At 49.4% G+C, this 16,917-nt stretch overlaps 1 protein-coding gene across 1 annotated transcript in view; it reads left to right on the plus strand.

Moving 5' to 3' along the window:
• The window catches only part of lipeb (lipase, hormone-sensitive b), a 51,200-nt gene extending 38,575 nt beyond the window's left edge, over window positions 1-12,625 (plus strand). The window contains exons 8-10 of the mRNA XM_078237058.1: window positions 1,873-2,100; window positions 2,370-2,540; window positions 12,063-12,625. Of these exons, the coding sequence (XP_078093184.1) occupies window positions 1,873-2,100; window positions 2,370-2,540; window positions 12,063-12,625 (962 nt within the window). The remainder of the gene's footprint in view (window positions 1-1,872; window positions 2,101-2,369; window positions 2,541-12,062) is intronic.
• Window positions 12,626-16,917: the final 4,292 nt, after the last annotated feature.

Genomic DNA, 16,917 nt, shown 5'->3' on the forward strand with positions numbered 1-16,917 from the left:
TGGAATTAGGACAAGCAGTATAAAGTAAATGGTAGAATGTTAAAGAGGATGCAGAAAGAGAGAGGCTTAACAATGTGTTTCCATAAATGTGTGAAGGCAGCAGGACAAGGTGAGAAGTCTTTCTTTAAAAAGAATAGCATGCGTGATTCTTGGTTTTATTATTGGGGACATAAGAAAAGAAAGGCAAAATCCATTTTTAGCCCTTAACTGGAGTGTGTGGTCTATTCTGGCCTCGGCATTTTAGGAAGGAATTTGAAGGTGTTGCGGAGAATGCTGGAGAGACTTACCAGAATAGAGGACTTCAATTATTGTGGAGAAGCTGGAAATGTTCTTGTTGGATCAGAGAAGGCTCAGGGGGAGATTTAATTGAGGTGTTCAAATTCACCAGAGTTTTAGATAGAGTGAATGAGGAGGAAGTGTTTCCAGTGTCAGGACGGTGGGTAATCAGAGGGGGCACAGATTGGAGAGAATCGGGAAAAGAACCGGAGGAGGAGATTTTTTTTAACACACAGTGAGTTGTTGTGATCTGGAAAGCGCTGCCTGAAAGGGTAGGATAAATACTTAGAAACGTTTAAAGTTTACTTATTAGTGTCAGAAGTAGGCTTACATTAATACTACAATGAAGTTACTGTGAAAATCCCCTCGTCGCCACACTCCGGCGCCTGTTTGGGTACACTGAGGGAGAATTTAGCATGAGCAATACACCTAACCAGCATGTCTTTTGGACTGCGGGAGGAAACCAGAGTATCCAGAGGAAACCCACACAGATACGGGGAGAACATGCGGACAGTCACCCAAGCTGGGAATCAAACCTGGGTCCCTGGCGTTGTGAGGCAGCAGTGCTAACCACTGTGACACCCTGCTGCAAAGGAAAACCAGAGGATTGTGGGGAAAGAGTGAGGAGAATGGGATGAATGGAACAACTCTACCAGAGGATGAATGAGCTGAGTTGCTGGATCAGTCAATGCTCCCTTTGCCTGTCTTTCTGTGTGGTTTCTTTTTTTTATTTTCATATTTTTTCTCTCTCTTTTTCACTCTCCCCCTCACTTTCTTTCTTGCTTTCTTTCTTGCTCTTTCTCTTTCTCTCTCTTTCTTTCTCTCTCTCTCTTTCTCCATTTCTCTCTCTCTTTCCCTCTCTTTCGTTCCCTTTTTCTCTTTGCTCTCTCTCTTCTTAACTCCCTCTCTTTCCTCTCTCTCTCTTTTCCCTCTCTCTCCCTCTCTCCCTTCCTCTCATTTGCCCTCTTTTCTTGTTCTCTTTTGTTTCTCTCTCTCTTTCTCCCTCTTTCTCTCTCTCTCCCTCCACTTTCCCCTGACCCCGCTTCCCCATCCCTTCACCTCTCCCTCCGCTGTCCTCTTCCTCCGCCGCCCCCTCCTCTCCCTCCGCTGCCCCCTCCTCTCCCTCCGCTGCCCCCTCCTCTCCCTCCGCCGCCCCCTCCTCTCCCTCCGCTGTCCTCTCCCTCCGCCGCCCCCTCCTCTCCCTCCGCCGCCCCCTCCTCTCCCTCCGCCGCCCCCTCCTCTCCCTCCGCCGCCCCCTCCTCTCCCTCCGCCGCCCCCTCCTCTCCCTCCGCCGCCCCCTCCTCTCCCTCCGCTGCCCCCTCCTCTCCCTCCGCCGCCCCCTCCTCTCCCTCCGCCGCCCCCTCCTCTCCCTCCGCCGCCCCCTCCTCTCCCTCCGCCGCCCCCTCCCCTCATGCTGTTTTCTCGCGGCCCCTCCGCTCTGTTTTCTAGTGGGTGTAGTGAGTGTGTGGGTACGTTGGGAGCTGGGCAGAGCAGCTGCGTCTCTGCTGTACTGAGGAGTTTGTTAAATGTACGGGACGATGCCATCGACTGTTCCGTGTGTGTTCTCACTGCCTTTTTTCTCTACTCCCCGTCCAGGTTCGACTGGAGAACGAATCTGTCTGGCCGGGGACAGTGCCGGAGGGAACCTCTGCATCACCGTGACCATGCGGGCGGCCTCCTACGGCATTCGGCTGCCCGATGGGATCATGGCAGCCTATCCTGCCACCCTGCTCCAAGCCAGTGCCTCACCCTCCCGTTTACTCACCTTCATCGACCCGCTGCTGCCTCTCAGTGTCCTGTCCAAGTGCTTGAGTGCATATGCAGGTAAGAATAACAGTGGCTCAACACCAACCTGAGGCTGACCGACTGAATGGCTGGCATGGTGTGAGAGGTGGGTTGCTGACAGTGGCAGAGCGTCCACTTCGAAATGGATAGCAAACATACAGCACCTTCAACAACCTCAGCATGTCTTGCCAGTTTAAATAGTGGACTGCGAGGGTGTTACTGTGCCCTCACCCCCGATACTGAACTGGGAGCCTGTGCTGCGAACCCGCCTCCCTTCCACCCTAACTCTGGTTATTTGTGTGTTTCAGGTACAGAGCCTATGTCGACTGCCTCTTCGAACATGGCCAAGGTGGACACACTGAGCATTGTGCGGAACGACACAGCCATGCTGCTTCGGGACATCCGCATGGGGGCCTCAGCCTGGCTCAATTCACTGCTGGACAATGGCAAGACCGGCAGCAAGAACAGCAACAGGCCCGGTGAGTGACCTGCACCTCCCTGTGTCAGATTTAATCACCTTGTCCCTGAAACCAAACACTCCTCCTCCCCCTCCCATCAATCCCACTCCTACCCCACATTCCACCTCGGAACCTCCTACAGACTCGCAGTTCTTCCCTCTCTGTCCGGTTCTCCATCTCTGGTGTCTTCTGCGCTGCTGGCTGAGAGGATCCAACACAGGACAGACCCTGGATGGAACCTGGGAACTTGCTGCTCTTTAACAAGGAGTTTGAAGAGGAGGAGCTGCACACAGGAGGAGGGTGCGCATGCGTGAGAGAAGTGGCAGAGAGGGGGGGCCGCATGGCTGCACGAGAGCAGCATTCGAACGTTTGTGGGGGGGTGCTGTGGATGCATGAGAGGAGGGTGACTCTATGGCACAGTGGTTGGCACTGCTGCCTCACAGTGCCAGGGACCCGGGTTCAATTCCCAGCTTAGGTTACTGTCTGTGTGGAGTTTGCACGTTCTCCCCATGTCTGCATGAGGTTCCTCCGGGATGTGCAGGTTAGGTGGATTGGCCATGCCAAATGATCAGGGTTACGGTGACAGGGCTCGGGGAGTGGGTCTGGGTGGGATGGCCTTTTGCAGAGTCAGTGCAGACTCGATGGTCGGAATGGCCTGTTTCTGCATTATAAGGATTTTACGGTTCTGTGGAGTGATGGGAGGGCTGTGCACGAGAGCAGCGATGGAGACAGGGGCTGCACGCAAATGTGAGAAGTGGCGGAGGATTGGGTAGTTGTCTACTTGTAAGAGGAATCAGAGGAACAGCGCCCGAGAAGAGTGAGACGAGTGGTCGGGGGGCCCACACACGAGAGATGTGGCAGACAGGATGGGCGCACCCGTGAGAGAAGTGGTGGTGAGGCCTTGTGTGCAAGAGGGATGGTGCAGGGGCCACATGCGCGGAAGAGGGTGCGCAGAAGGGCCGGTTGGCCATGAGAGGGTTGGCAGAGGGTCCAGGCGTATTCACAAAGGAGGTGGTAAGAGCCGGTGTTTGTGTCAATGGGCGTGGCACAAAGCAGGGAGCACAAAGTGACCTGTCTTAATGGCACCTCATCTGGATCAGTGCCAACTTCCATTGAATTTACTTCACGCAACGCACCCCGGGACATTTACTATCTTAATGGCATTCTGTAAATGCAAGGTGCCATTGTCGTGCCAAGAAAATGATCCCTCATTTTGGCTGCCCATGGCCGATGAGGGTATTGAGAGATGTTACAGGACACCAGGAACTCTGGTTACCGAATGAGAGGCAGAGGGGAGGAGATGGGCACTGACAGAGTGGAGATTTCTGCAGGACCCAGGCAAGGAGGTTAAAGGGTTAAAAAGAGCAGAGTCTGCCTGCGAAAATGTGGCATGATCCCTGACTCACGGGAACTGTGTTTACATCGCACAGCGAAATGATATCCCCTCGGAATGTCATGGGTGGTGAGGATTCAGAATGGGCACTGACTGATTAAAACTGGGTTCAGCTCAAAGGTGGACAAGCACCAGGATCCCTGCTGCGAAATTCAGAGTGAAACCATGAGAAATGCTGGAGAGAATGGAGGATGACTGCCACTCGAGGGGGACTTAGGTGGAAGTGAGGGAGAAGAGGGAAAAGAAAGGAGAGGAACAGGGTGAGGAAGAGGAGGAAGACAGACAGAGAGAGGTAGGGGGATTGAGGAAAGTAAAAGGGGAATAGAGGGATGAGGGAAGAGGAGGAGAGAAATGGCTGGGGAGGGGTGAAGAATGGTGAGGAGTGAGGGCAGTGGTAGGGAAGGAGACTGGCTCAGTAGTGCCTCACTAAAATTCGATGGCCCCTGAATTGGGCAAGGGAGTTAGTTTCACTCTCTGTACTCGCATTGTCCTGCGTATGGGAATGGGGGTTAGTTTCACTCTCTGAACTCACACTGTCCCGGGTTTGGGAACAGGAGTTAGTTTCACTCTCTGAACTCACACTGTCCCGGGTTTGAGAACAGGAGTTAGTTTCACTCTCTGAACTCGCATTGTCCTAGAATGGTTGACGAGGGAAGGGCCGTGGATGTCGTCTATATGGACTTTAGTAAAGCGTTTGACAAAGTCCTTCATGGTAGGCTGGTGAAAAAGGTTGGATCTCATGGGATAAAGGGGGAGGTGGCTAGATGGGTGGAGAACTGGCTTGGTCACAAAAGACAGAGGGTGGTAGTGGAAGGGTCTTTTTCCGGCTGGAGGCCTGTGACTAGTGGTGTTCCACAGGGCTTTGTATTGGGACCTCTGCTGTTTGTGATTTATATAAACGATCTGGAAGAAGGTGTAACAGGGGTGATCAGTAAGTTTGCGGACGACACAAAATTGGCAGGACTTGCAGATAGTGAAGAGCATTGTCAGAGGCTACAGAAGGATATAGATAGGCTGGAAATTTGGGCAAAGAAATGGCAGATGGAGTTCAATCCTGATCAATGCGAAGTGATGCATTTTGGTAGAAATAATGTAGGGAGGAGCTATACGATAAATGGCAGAACCATAAAGGGTGTAGATACGCAGAGGGACCTGGGTGTGCAAGTCCACAGATCCTTGAAGGTGACGTCACAGGTGGAGAAGGTGGTGAAGAAGGCATATGGCATGCTTGCCTTTATAGGACGGGGCATAGAGTATAAAAGTTGGGGTCTGATGTTGCAGATGTATAGAACGTTGGTTCGGCCGCATTTGGAATACTGCGTCCAGTTCTGGTCGCCACACTACCAGAAGGACGTGGAGGCTTTGGAGAGAGTACAGAGGAGGTTTACCAGGATGTTGCCTGGTATGGAGGGGCTTAGTTATGAGGAGAGATTGGGTAAACTGGGGTTGTTCTCCCTGGAAAGACGGAGGATGAGGGGAGACTTAATAGAGGTGTATAAAATTATGAAAGGAATAGATAGGGTGAACGGTGGGAAGCATTTCCCCAGGTCGGTGGTGACGTTCACGAGGGGTCGTAGGTTCAAGGTGAAGGGGGGGAGGTTTAACACAGGTATCAGAAGGACATATTTTACACAGAGGGAGGTGGGGGCCTGGAATGCGCTGCCAGGCAAGGTTGTGGAGGCGGACACACTGGGAACGTTTAAGACTTATCTAGATAGCCACATGAACGGAGTGGGAATGGAGGGATACAAAAGAATGGTCTAGTTTGGACCAGGGAGCGGCACGGGCTTGGAGGGCCGAAGTGCCTGTTCCAGTGCTGTATTGTTCTTTGTTCTTTGTCCTGCATTTGGGAACGGGAGTTAGCTTCACTCTCTGAACTCACACTGTCCTGGGTTTGGGAATGGGAGTTATTTTCATTCTCTGTACTTGCACTGTCCCGGGTTTGGAAATGGGAGTCAGTTTCACTCTCTGAACTCACACTTTCCTGGGTTTGGGAAGGGGAGTTAGTATCACTCTCTGAACTCACACCGTCCTGGGTTTGGGAATGGAAATTAGTTCCACTCTGAACTCACACATACCAGGTTTGGGAATGGGAGTTAGTTCCACTTTCTGAACCTGCACTGTCCCAAGTTTGGGAAAGGGAGTTAGTTTCACTCTCAGAACTCACACTATCTGGATTTGGGAATGGGAGTTATTTTCACTCCCTGTACTCGCACTGTCCCGGGTTTGGGAACGGGTGTTAGTTTCACTCTCCGAACTCACACTGTCCTGGGTTTGGGAACGGGAATTAGCTTCACTCTGAACTCACACAGTCCCAGGTTTGGGAACAGGAGTTAGTTTCACTTTCTGAACTCGCATTGTCCCAAGTTTGGGAACGGGAGTTAGTTTCACTCTCAGAACGCGCAATGTCCTAGGTTTGGGAATGGGAGTTAGTTCCACTCTCTGAACTCGCACTGTCCCGTGTTTAGGAACGGGAGTTAGTTTCACTCTCTGAACTCGCACTGTCCCGGGTTTGGAACAGGAGTTAGTTTCACTCTCTGAACACGCACTGCCCCGGGTTTGGGAACAGGAGTTATTTCACTTTCTGAACTCACATTGTTCCGGGATTGGGAACAGGAGTTAATTTCACTCTCTGAACTCACACTATCCTGGATTTGGGAACGGGAGTTAGTTTCACTCTCTGAACTGACACTGTCCCGGGTTTGGAATGGGAGTTAGTTTCACTCTGCACTCACATTGTCCCGTGATTGGGAACGGAAATTAGTTTCACTTCCTGAACTCGCACTTTACCAGGTTTGGAAACGGGATTTAGTCTCACTCTCTGAACTCGCACTGTACTGGGTTTGGGAACGGGAGTTAGTTTCACTCTCTGAACTCACATTGTACCAGATTTGGGAATGGGAATTAGTTTCACTCTGAACTCACACAGTCCCAGGTTTGGGAACAGGAGTTAGTTTCACTTTCTGAACTCGCACTGTCCCAAGTTTGGTAACAGGAGTTAGTTTCACTCTCTGAACTCGCACTGTCCCAGGTTTGGGAATGGAAGTTAGTTTCACTTTCTGAACTTGCACTGTACAGGAAATTGGGAATGGGAGTTAGTTTCACTTTCTGAACTCGCACTGTACCGGAAATTGGGAATGGAAGTTAGTTTTACTCTCTGAACTCACACTGTCCCAGGTTTAGGAACGGGAGTTAGTTTCACTCTCTGAACTCGCACTGTCCCAGGTTTAGGAACGGGTGTTAGTTTCACTTTCTGAACTTGCACTGTACAGGAAATTGGGAATGGGAGTTAGTTTCACTTTCTGAACTCGCACTGTACCGGAAATTGGGAATGGAAGTTAGTTTCACTCTCTGAACTCACACTGTCCCAGGTTTAGGAACGGGAGTTAGTTTCACTTTCTGAACTCGCACTGTAAAGGAAATTGGGAATGGGAGTTAGTTTCACTCTCTGAACTCGCACTGTACCGGGTTTGGAACGGGAATTAGTTTCACTCTCTGAACTCGCACTGTCCCGGGTTTAGGAACCGGAGTTAGTTTCACTCTCTGAACTGACACTGTCCCGGTTTTGGAATGGGAGTTAGTTACACTCTGAACTCGCACTGTCCCGTGATTGGGAACGGGAATTAGTTTCACTCTCTGAACTCACACTGTACCAGGTTTGGGACAAGCTGCCAGAGGTAGTAGTAGAGGCGGGTACAATTTTGTCTTTTAATAAGCATTTAGATAGTTACATGGGTACGATGGGTATAGAGGGATGTGGGCCAGATGCGGACAATTGGGATTAGCTGGGGTTTTTTTTTAAAAAAGGGGGGCATGGACAAGTTGGGCCGAAGTGCCTGTTTCCATGCTGTAAACGTCTCTGGCTCTATGACTCTAACTCACACTGTCCCAGATTTGGGAACGTGAGTTAGTTTCACTCTCTGAATTCACACTGTATCAGGTTTGGGAACAGGAGTTGGTTTCATTCTCTGAACTCGCACTGTCCCGGGATTAGGAGCGGGAGTTAGTTTCACTCTCTGAAGTCGCACTGTCCCAGGTTTGGGAGCGGGAATGAGTTTCACTCTCTGAACTCGCACTGTCCCAGGTTTGGGAATGGGAGTTAGTTTCACTCTCTTAACAAACACTGTCCCAGGTTTGGGAACGGGAGTTAGTTTCACTCTGAACTCACACTGTCCCAGGATTGGGAACGGGAGTGAGTTTCACTCTCTGAACTCACACTGTACCGGAAATTGGGAATGGGAGTTTGTTTCACTCTCTGAACTCGCACTGCCCCATGTTTGGGACTGGGAGTTAGTTTCACTCTGAACTCACACTGTCCCAGGATTGGGAACGGGAGTTAGTTTCATTCTCTGAACTCGCACTGTCCCAGGATTGGGAATGGGAGTTAGTTTCACTCTCTGAACTGGCACTGCCCCTGGATTGGGAATGGGAGTTAGTTTCACTCTCTGAACTCGCACTGTCCCAGGATTGGAAATGGGAGTTAGTTTCACTCTCTGAACTCGCACTGCCCTGGGTTTGGAAATGGGAGTTAGTTTCACTTTCTGAACTTGCACTGTCCCGGGTTTGTGATTGGATGTTTGTTCCACACACCTGCTGTGCAGTGATAATCACAACTCTGTGGGGAGCGGGGGTCGGGGAGTTGTGGGTGGGGGCACTGCCTTTACTGTGAGATGTTGCCTGCTTCCCTGTTGCCTCCCTGCCACCTCTGGACCCTGAGCTCTGTTTGTCTCTGCAGTAGGATCGCAGCTCTGGGCCTTTCTCAGGCGTCCGCTCGCCCTGCTGGTTCATCTGCTGCGACTCGAGAAGCCGGTCCTTTCTAACTATCTTGTCTCTGGTAGGAAGCATCGCTCACAACTGCCTCACAATCCATTGGCTTCCGTTGCAAGTAACCCTTACCATAACCAGTGACCCACATTGGCCTGGTGCCTTTTGGTTTTTGGTCTCTTCTGGTGTGTGTCTCGTTACTTTCTTTTGGCAGCCTTGCTTGCCTTGCTCTGTATCCTGTGCCTTATCGCCTGTCTGCTTGTGTCCTTTAACATCTTGGCCTCTCATTGCTTGTTTCACACCCTACCTCGCTTTGCACACTCGCACAGATACCACTGTATTATTGCAGGAAGTGCCAGGGCGCTCTCCTCAGTGTCCTTTGCCGAGTACTTAGCCCTTAACCAACATCACTGAAACCAATTATTAGCCATTTGTTAGCCCGGAGCTTGAACATCGCTGAAAGGGCAGAATCTTGCACTCAGCTGGACAAACACAAGAATGCCAAACTTAAAAGGGTCACAACAATTTATACAATAGGAACATGGATTTGATTTGATTATTGTCACATGTATTAGTATACAGTGAAAAGTATTGTTTCTTGCACGCTATATAAAGCATACCATTCATAGAGTACATAGGGGTGAAGGTAAGGAGATGCTGCAGAATACGGTGTTACAGTCATAGCTAGGGTGTAGAGAAAAATCAACTTAATGCAAGGTAAGTCCCTTCAAAAGCTTGATGGCAGCAGGGAAGAAGCTGTTCTTGAGTCGGTTGGTACGCAAACTCAGACTTTTGTATCTTTTCCCCAATGGAAGAAGGTGGAAGAGAGAATGTCCGGGGTCCTTGATTATGCTGGCTGCTTTTCTGAGGCAGTGTAAAATGAATATTTTTAAAAAGCGCTTTATACCCACAGGGGAAAAGAATGCTGATTGGCTGAGATGTTACCATGGCGAAAGCAACAGGAAACTATAGGCTCCCAGGCTCCAGGGTAATTGACGAAAAGGTGCAAGGCTGGAACATGTACCTATTGTTTGATAAGAGATCCCTGGGTATCAATGTGTGCCCCGTCCATCACTACCAAGAGAATACCACAAACAGCCAAGATAACCATTGGAGCCCGTAATGTGGTCCATTTATCCATGCTCGAAGTGAAATACATTCATACACAGGGACCCATTCTTGCAAACAGAAAGAACATGTCCCAGCCTTCCACCTTTTGTGAATTAGCCAGAAGCTTGGGGAGCCCGTCGTCCCCCGTTGTTTTCTCCATGGTAACATCTCAGCCAATCAAAGTTGACCTGTCAACCAATCAGCATTCATATCCTCTGTGGGTATGAAGTGTTTTTAAAAAATATTTCTTCATTTTCCTGGATGTGGATGTTGCTGGCTGGGCTGACATTTATTGCCTGTTGCTAATTGCCCCTTAAGAAGGTGGTGAGAGCCACCAGGCACCTTGAACTGCTGCAGTCTGTGAAGTGTAGGTACACCCACAGGGCTGTCAGGGATTTTGACCCAGTGACAGTGAAGGAATGGCTAATAGGTATCCAAGTCAGGATGGTGAGTAACACAGAGGGGAACCTCCAAATGGCGGTGTTCCCAGGTATCTGCTGCCCTTGACTTTCTAGATGAGTTTGTAAAGTGAAGGAGCCTTGGTGAATTCCTGCAGTGGTATCTTGTAGATGGTACACACTGCTGTCACTGTGTTGGAGGGAGTAATTGTTCATGAATGGGGTGCCAACTGAGCTTTGTCTTGGATGGTGTCGAGCTTCTTGAGTGTTATTGGGAGCTGCACTTACCTAGGCAAGTCACACTCCTGACTTGTGCATTGTAGATGGTGGACAGACTTTAGGGAGTCAGGATGTGAGTTACTCGCTGCAGGATTCCTAACCTCTGACCTGCTCTGGTAGCCACGATATTTATATGGCTTGTCCAGTTCAGTTTCTGATCAGTGGTAACCCCAGTAAGAAGTCTCACAATACCAGGTTAAAGTCCAACAGGTTTATTTGATAGCACAAGCCACAAATTTTCGGAGCGCTGCCCCTTCATCAAGTAAGTGGGAGTTCTGTTCACAAACAGGGCATATAAAGACACAAACTCAATTTACAAGATAATAGTTGGAATGCGAGTCTTTACAGGTAATCAAGTCTTAAAGGTACAGACAATGTGAGTGGAGAGAGGGTTAAGCAAAGGTTAAAGAGATGTGTATTATCTCCAGCCGGGGCAGTTAGTGAGATTTTGCAAGCCCAGGCAAGTTGTGGGGGTTACAGATAGTTGACATGAACCCAAGATCCCGGTTGAGGCCGTCCTCATGTGCGGAACTTCTGCAATCCCCACGATTTGCCTGGGCTTGCAAAATCTCACTGGCTGGAGACAATACACATCTCTTTAACCTGTGCTTAACCCTCTCTCCACTCACATTGTCTGTACCCTTAAGACTTGATTACCTGTAAAGACTCGCATTCCAACCATTATCTTGAAAATTGAGTTTGTGTCTATATATGCCCTGTTTGTGAACAGAACTCCCACTGATGAAGGGGCAGCGCTCCGGAAGCTTGTGGCTTGTGCTACCAAATAAACCTGTTGGACTTAAACCTGGTGTTGTGAGACTTCTTACTGTGCTTACCCCAGTCCAACGCCGGCATCTCCACATCAGTGGTAACCCCCCAGGATGTTGATAGTGAAAACTTCAGCAGTGGTAATGCCACTGAATGTCAAGGGGTGATGGTTAGACCCTCTCTTGTGGGAGATGGCCATTGGATGGCATTTATGGTGCTTGAATGTAACATGCCAGTTGTCAACCCAAGTCTGGCAAATGGGATGGACTGCTTCAGGATTAGCAGGCAAATGGGATGGAGTGTTTCAGTATCTGAGGAGTCGCACTGTGCAGTCATCAGTGAACGTGATGGAGGTAAGGTCATTGATGAGGCAGCTGAAGATAGTCGGGTGATCACTTGAAGTTTGGCGTTCTTGTGTTTGTTCTGAGGAGCAGGGAGTGAGAATTTCCCACAACGTGTCTCTGTATCATGGATTATCTGGCCTTTATCACATTGTTGTTAGTGGTACCTCGCTGTGTGCAAACTGGCTGTCCTTTTTTCTTCATTACAACTGCACTTTAACATGAAGAAGGTATTCAGTGAATGTGAAGCACGTCCTAAGGTGGTGAAAGGTGCTATAGGAATGCAGTCCCATCTATCTGTTCTGTGTCAAGTGGTAGGATTATTCACAGGCACTGTAGGCTTTAAGCCTTTGGTATGGTGGTTGGAATAGGAATGGGTTTGGAAGTTAGGTTGGAGACCGAGACTAAGATGAGCCATGTTTTGTTCTTCCCTCTGCCTACCCCACCCTCCTCCCCAACTATAAAACCCCTTCCCCACAACCACTGACAGAGGCAGTGCGGAAGAGCTGCTCAGAAGCTGCCCTCACCAGCAGCTCCACAAACTCCTCCTCGGACCAGGAGCAGAACTTTGTGATGAGCCGGACCTGCCGGTTACTGGGTGAGAGCACGCCGCCCACCAGCAGGCACAGCCTTTTACAGGAGGAAGGTAAGGCCCAAGCCCCAGCTGGCAGCAAGCTGAGAACAGGCTTTTACCAGGAGGAAGACGAGGAGGAGGTGGATGAAGAAGACGAGAAGAGGAGCCAGCCCAAGGAGAGGATGAGGCAGCCCGGGGAGCAGCAACCACGCCTGGCCGAGTTCCCCGGAGGCTTCCAGCCCCTCCGCAGCGGCTCACCGGCAGCCAGCATTAAACTGCAGACAACGGCCATTGTGAAAAACCCCTTCATGTCTCCACTGCTGGCCCCAGATGACATGCTCCGGGGGCTGCCGCCTATACACCTAGTGGTAAGTGTCAACTCCTACCTCTATCTCCGACCCATACAGCCCCCCTTTCCCCCCACCACCAGCACCCTGGGAACCAGATACTGCGGGCACCAGATCTCAACAGAAATTTAAAATCTTGACAGTGACCCCATTGTGAATCCCCACACATCCACTGGGACCCCATTATGAACACGAACGCATTCCCTGTGACACACATGGGAAATACAAACCACACATTCCCAGAGACCTCTTTGTCTTGACACACCAACAGGGACCCCCTTGTGTATGGAGCCACACCCACAGGGACCCCCTTGTGTATGGAGCCACACCCACAGGGACCCCCTTGTGTATGGAGCCACACCCACTGGGACCCTCCTTGAACACCGACACATTCCCCAGCACCCCTTGTGAACACAGACACACCCCAGGGACCTCGTTGTGGGTACTGATACTCTCACTGCGACCCGGTGTAAATACTCAATCACCCTCTCTGTAATGACCTAGCAGGTGGTGTGGAACCTTGGCAAGCTATCAGAATAGTTTTCAATTTGTATTTTGCTATGAGGCGACACATGTGTGGCACTCAGAAGTCAACAATTCCAATAACATTTCTGGAGATTTTAAATCTAAAAGTCAAACATTTATTAAGAAAAGAAAACTTAAACACATAGGATTACATTTACACGGCTTACAAACAATTCTCCAAAAGGTTTTACATGGTGAGACTCAAGAACAAACATCCCTTTTTAGTCAACAGTCCCAATATTTAAACTATAAAATCACCAGTACATTTCAACCTCAGGACATCCTGTAAATATTCACACTCTCCCCGGGACATCCTGTAAATATTCATTCTCCCCAGGACAGTCTGTACATAATCACACTCTCCCGGGAACACACTGTAAATATTCACACTCACCCCGAGACACCCTGTAAATATTCACATTCTCCCCGGGGCACCTTGTGAATATTCACACGCTCCCCGAGACACTCTGTACATAATCACACTCTCCCCAGGACACCCTGTAAATATTCACACACTCCCCAGGACACACTGTAAATAATCACACTCTCCCCGAGACACCCTGTAAATATTCACACACTCCCCGAGACACTGTAAATATTCACACTCTCCCCAGGACACACTGTAAATAATCACACTCTCACCGAGACTCCCTGTAAATATTCACACGCTCCCCGAGACACTGTAAATATTCACACTCTCACCGAGACTCCCTGTAAATAATCACACTATCCGCGAGACACCCTGTAAATATTCAAACGCTCCCCGAGACACTGTAAATATTCACACTCTCACCGAGACTCCCTGTAAATATTCACACTCTCCCCGAGACACTGTAAATATTCACACTCTCCCCGAGACACTGTAAATATTCACAGTCTCCCCGGGACACCCAGTAAATATTCACACTCTCCCTGGGACACACTGTAAATATTCACACTCTCCCCGGGACACCCTGTAAATATTCACACTCTCCCCAGGACACCCTGTAAATATTCACACTCTCCCGGGGCACACTGTAAATATTCACACTCTCCCCGGGACACACTGTAAATATTCACACTCTCCCCGGGACACACTGTAAATATTCACACTCTCCCCGGGACACACTGTAAATATTCACACTCTCCCGGGACACACTGTAAATATTCACACACTCCCGGGACACACTGTAAATATTCACACTCTCCCCGAGACACAGTAAATATTCACACTCTCCCCTGGACACACTGTAAATATTCACACTCTCCCCGAGACACTGTAAATATTCACACTCTCCCCGGGACACCCTGTAAATATTCACACTCTCCCGGGACACCCTGTAAATATTCACACTCTCCCCGGGACACCCTGTAAATATTCACACTCTCCCCGGGACACCCTGTAAATATTCACACTCTCCCCGAGACACCCTGTAAATAATCACACTCTCCCCAGGACACCCTGTAAATATTCATACACTCCCCAGGACACACTGTAAATAATCACACTCTCCCCGAGACACCCTGTAAATATTCACACGCTCCCCGAGACACTGTAAATATTCACACTCTCCCCAGGACACACTGTAAATAATCACACTCTCACCGAGACTCCCTGTAAATATTCACACGCTCCCCGAGACACTGTAAATATTCACACTCTCACCGAGACTCCCTGTAAATAATCACACTATCCGCGAGGCACCCTGTAAATATTCAAACGCTCCCCGAGACACTGTAAATATTCACACTCTCACCGAGACTCCCTGTAAATATTCACACTCTCCCCGAGACACTGTAAATATTCACACTCTCCCCGAGACACTGTAAATATTCACAGTCTCCCCGGGACACCCAGTAAATATTCACACTCTCCCTGGGACACAACTGTAAATATTCACACTCTCCCCGGGACACCCTGTAAATATTCACACTCTCCCCAGGACACCCTGTAAATATTCACACTCTCCCCGGGACACACTGTAAATATTCACACTCTCCCCGGGACACACTGTAAATATTCACACTCTCCCCGGGACACACTGTAAATATTCACACTCTCCCGGGACACACTGTAAATATTCACACTCTCCCGGGACACACTGTAAATATTCACACTCTCCCCGAGACACTGTAAATATTCACACTCTCCCCGGGACACACTGTAAATATTCACACTCTCCCCGAGACACTGTAACTATTCACACTCTCCCCGGGACACCCTGTAAATATTCACACTCTCCCGGGACACCCTGTAAATATTCACACTCTCCCCGGGACACCCTGTAAATATTCACACTCTCCCCGGGACACCCTGTAAATATTCACACTCTCCCCGAGACACCCTGTAAATATTCACACTCTCCCCGGGACACCCTGTAAATATTCACACTCTCCCCGAGACTCCTGTAAATATTCACACTCTCCCCGAGACACTGTAAATATTCACACTCTCCCCGGGACACCCTGTAAATATTCACACTCTCCCCGGGACACACTGTAAATATTCACACTTTCCCCGAGACTCCCTGTAAATATTCACAATCTCCCCGAGACTCCTGTAAATATTCACACTCTCCCCGGGACACCCTGTAAATATTCACACTCTCCCCAGGACACACTGTAAATATTCACACTCCCGGGACACACTGTAAATATTCACACTCTCCCCGAGACACCTGTAAATATTCATAATCTCCCCGAGACACCCTGTAAATATCCACACTCTCCCCGAGACATTGTAAATATCCACACTCTCCCCGGGACACCCTGTAAATATTCACACTCTCCCCGAGACACCCTGTAAATATTCACACTCTCCCCGGGACACCCTGTAAATATTCACACTCTCCCCGGGACACCCTGTAAATATTCACACTTTCCCCGAGACACCCTGCAAATATTCACACTCTCCCCGAGACACTCTGTAAATATTCACACTCTCCCCGGGACACCCTGTAAATATCCACACTCTCCCGGAGACACTGTAAATATTCACACTCTCCCCGGGACACCCTGTAAATATTCACACTCTCCCCGGGACACCCTGTAAATATTCACACTCTCCCCGAGACACCCTGCAAATATTCACACTCTCCCCGAGACACTCTGTAAATATTCACACTCTCCCCGGGACACTGTAAATATTCACACTCTCCCCGGGACACTGTAAATATTCACACTCTCCCCGGGACACTGTAAATATTCACACTCTCCCCGGGACACTGTAAATATTCACACTCTCCCCGGGACACTGTAAATATTCACACTCTCCCCGGGACACTGTAAATATTCACACTCTCCCCAGGACACCCTGTAAATATTCGCACTCTCCCCAGGACACCCTGTAAATATTCACACTCTCCCCGAGACTCCGTGCAAATATTCACACTCTCCCCGGGACACCTGTAAATATTCACACTCTCCCCGAGACTCCCAGTAAATATTCACACTCTCCCCGAGACACTCTGTAAATATTCACACTCTCCCCGGGACACCTGTAAATATTCACACTCTCCCCGAGACACTGTAAATATTCACACACTCCCCGGGACACACTGCAAATATTCACACTCTCCCCGAGACACTGCAAATATTCACACTCTCCCTGAGACACTGTAAATATTCACACTCTCCCCGGGACACCTGTAAATATTCACACTCACCCCGGGACACCTGTAAATATTCACACTCTCCCCGGGACACCCTGTAAATATTCACACTCTCCCCGAGACACTGTAAATATTCACACTCTTCCCGAGACACTGTAAATATTCACACTCTCCCCGGGACACCCTGTAAATATTCACTCTCCCCGAGACACTGTAAATATTCACACTCTCCCCGGGACACCCTGTAAATATTCACACTCACCCCGATACACACTGTAAATATTCACACTCTCCCCGAGACACAGTAAA

Source organism: Mustelus asterias, chromosome 20 (assembly GCF_964213995.1).
Source record: "Mustelus asterias chromosome 20, sMusAst1.hap1.1, whole genome shotgun sequence".
NCBI lineage: Eukaryota > Metazoa > Chordata > Chondrichthyes > Carcharhiniformes > Triakidae > Mustelus > Mustelus asterias.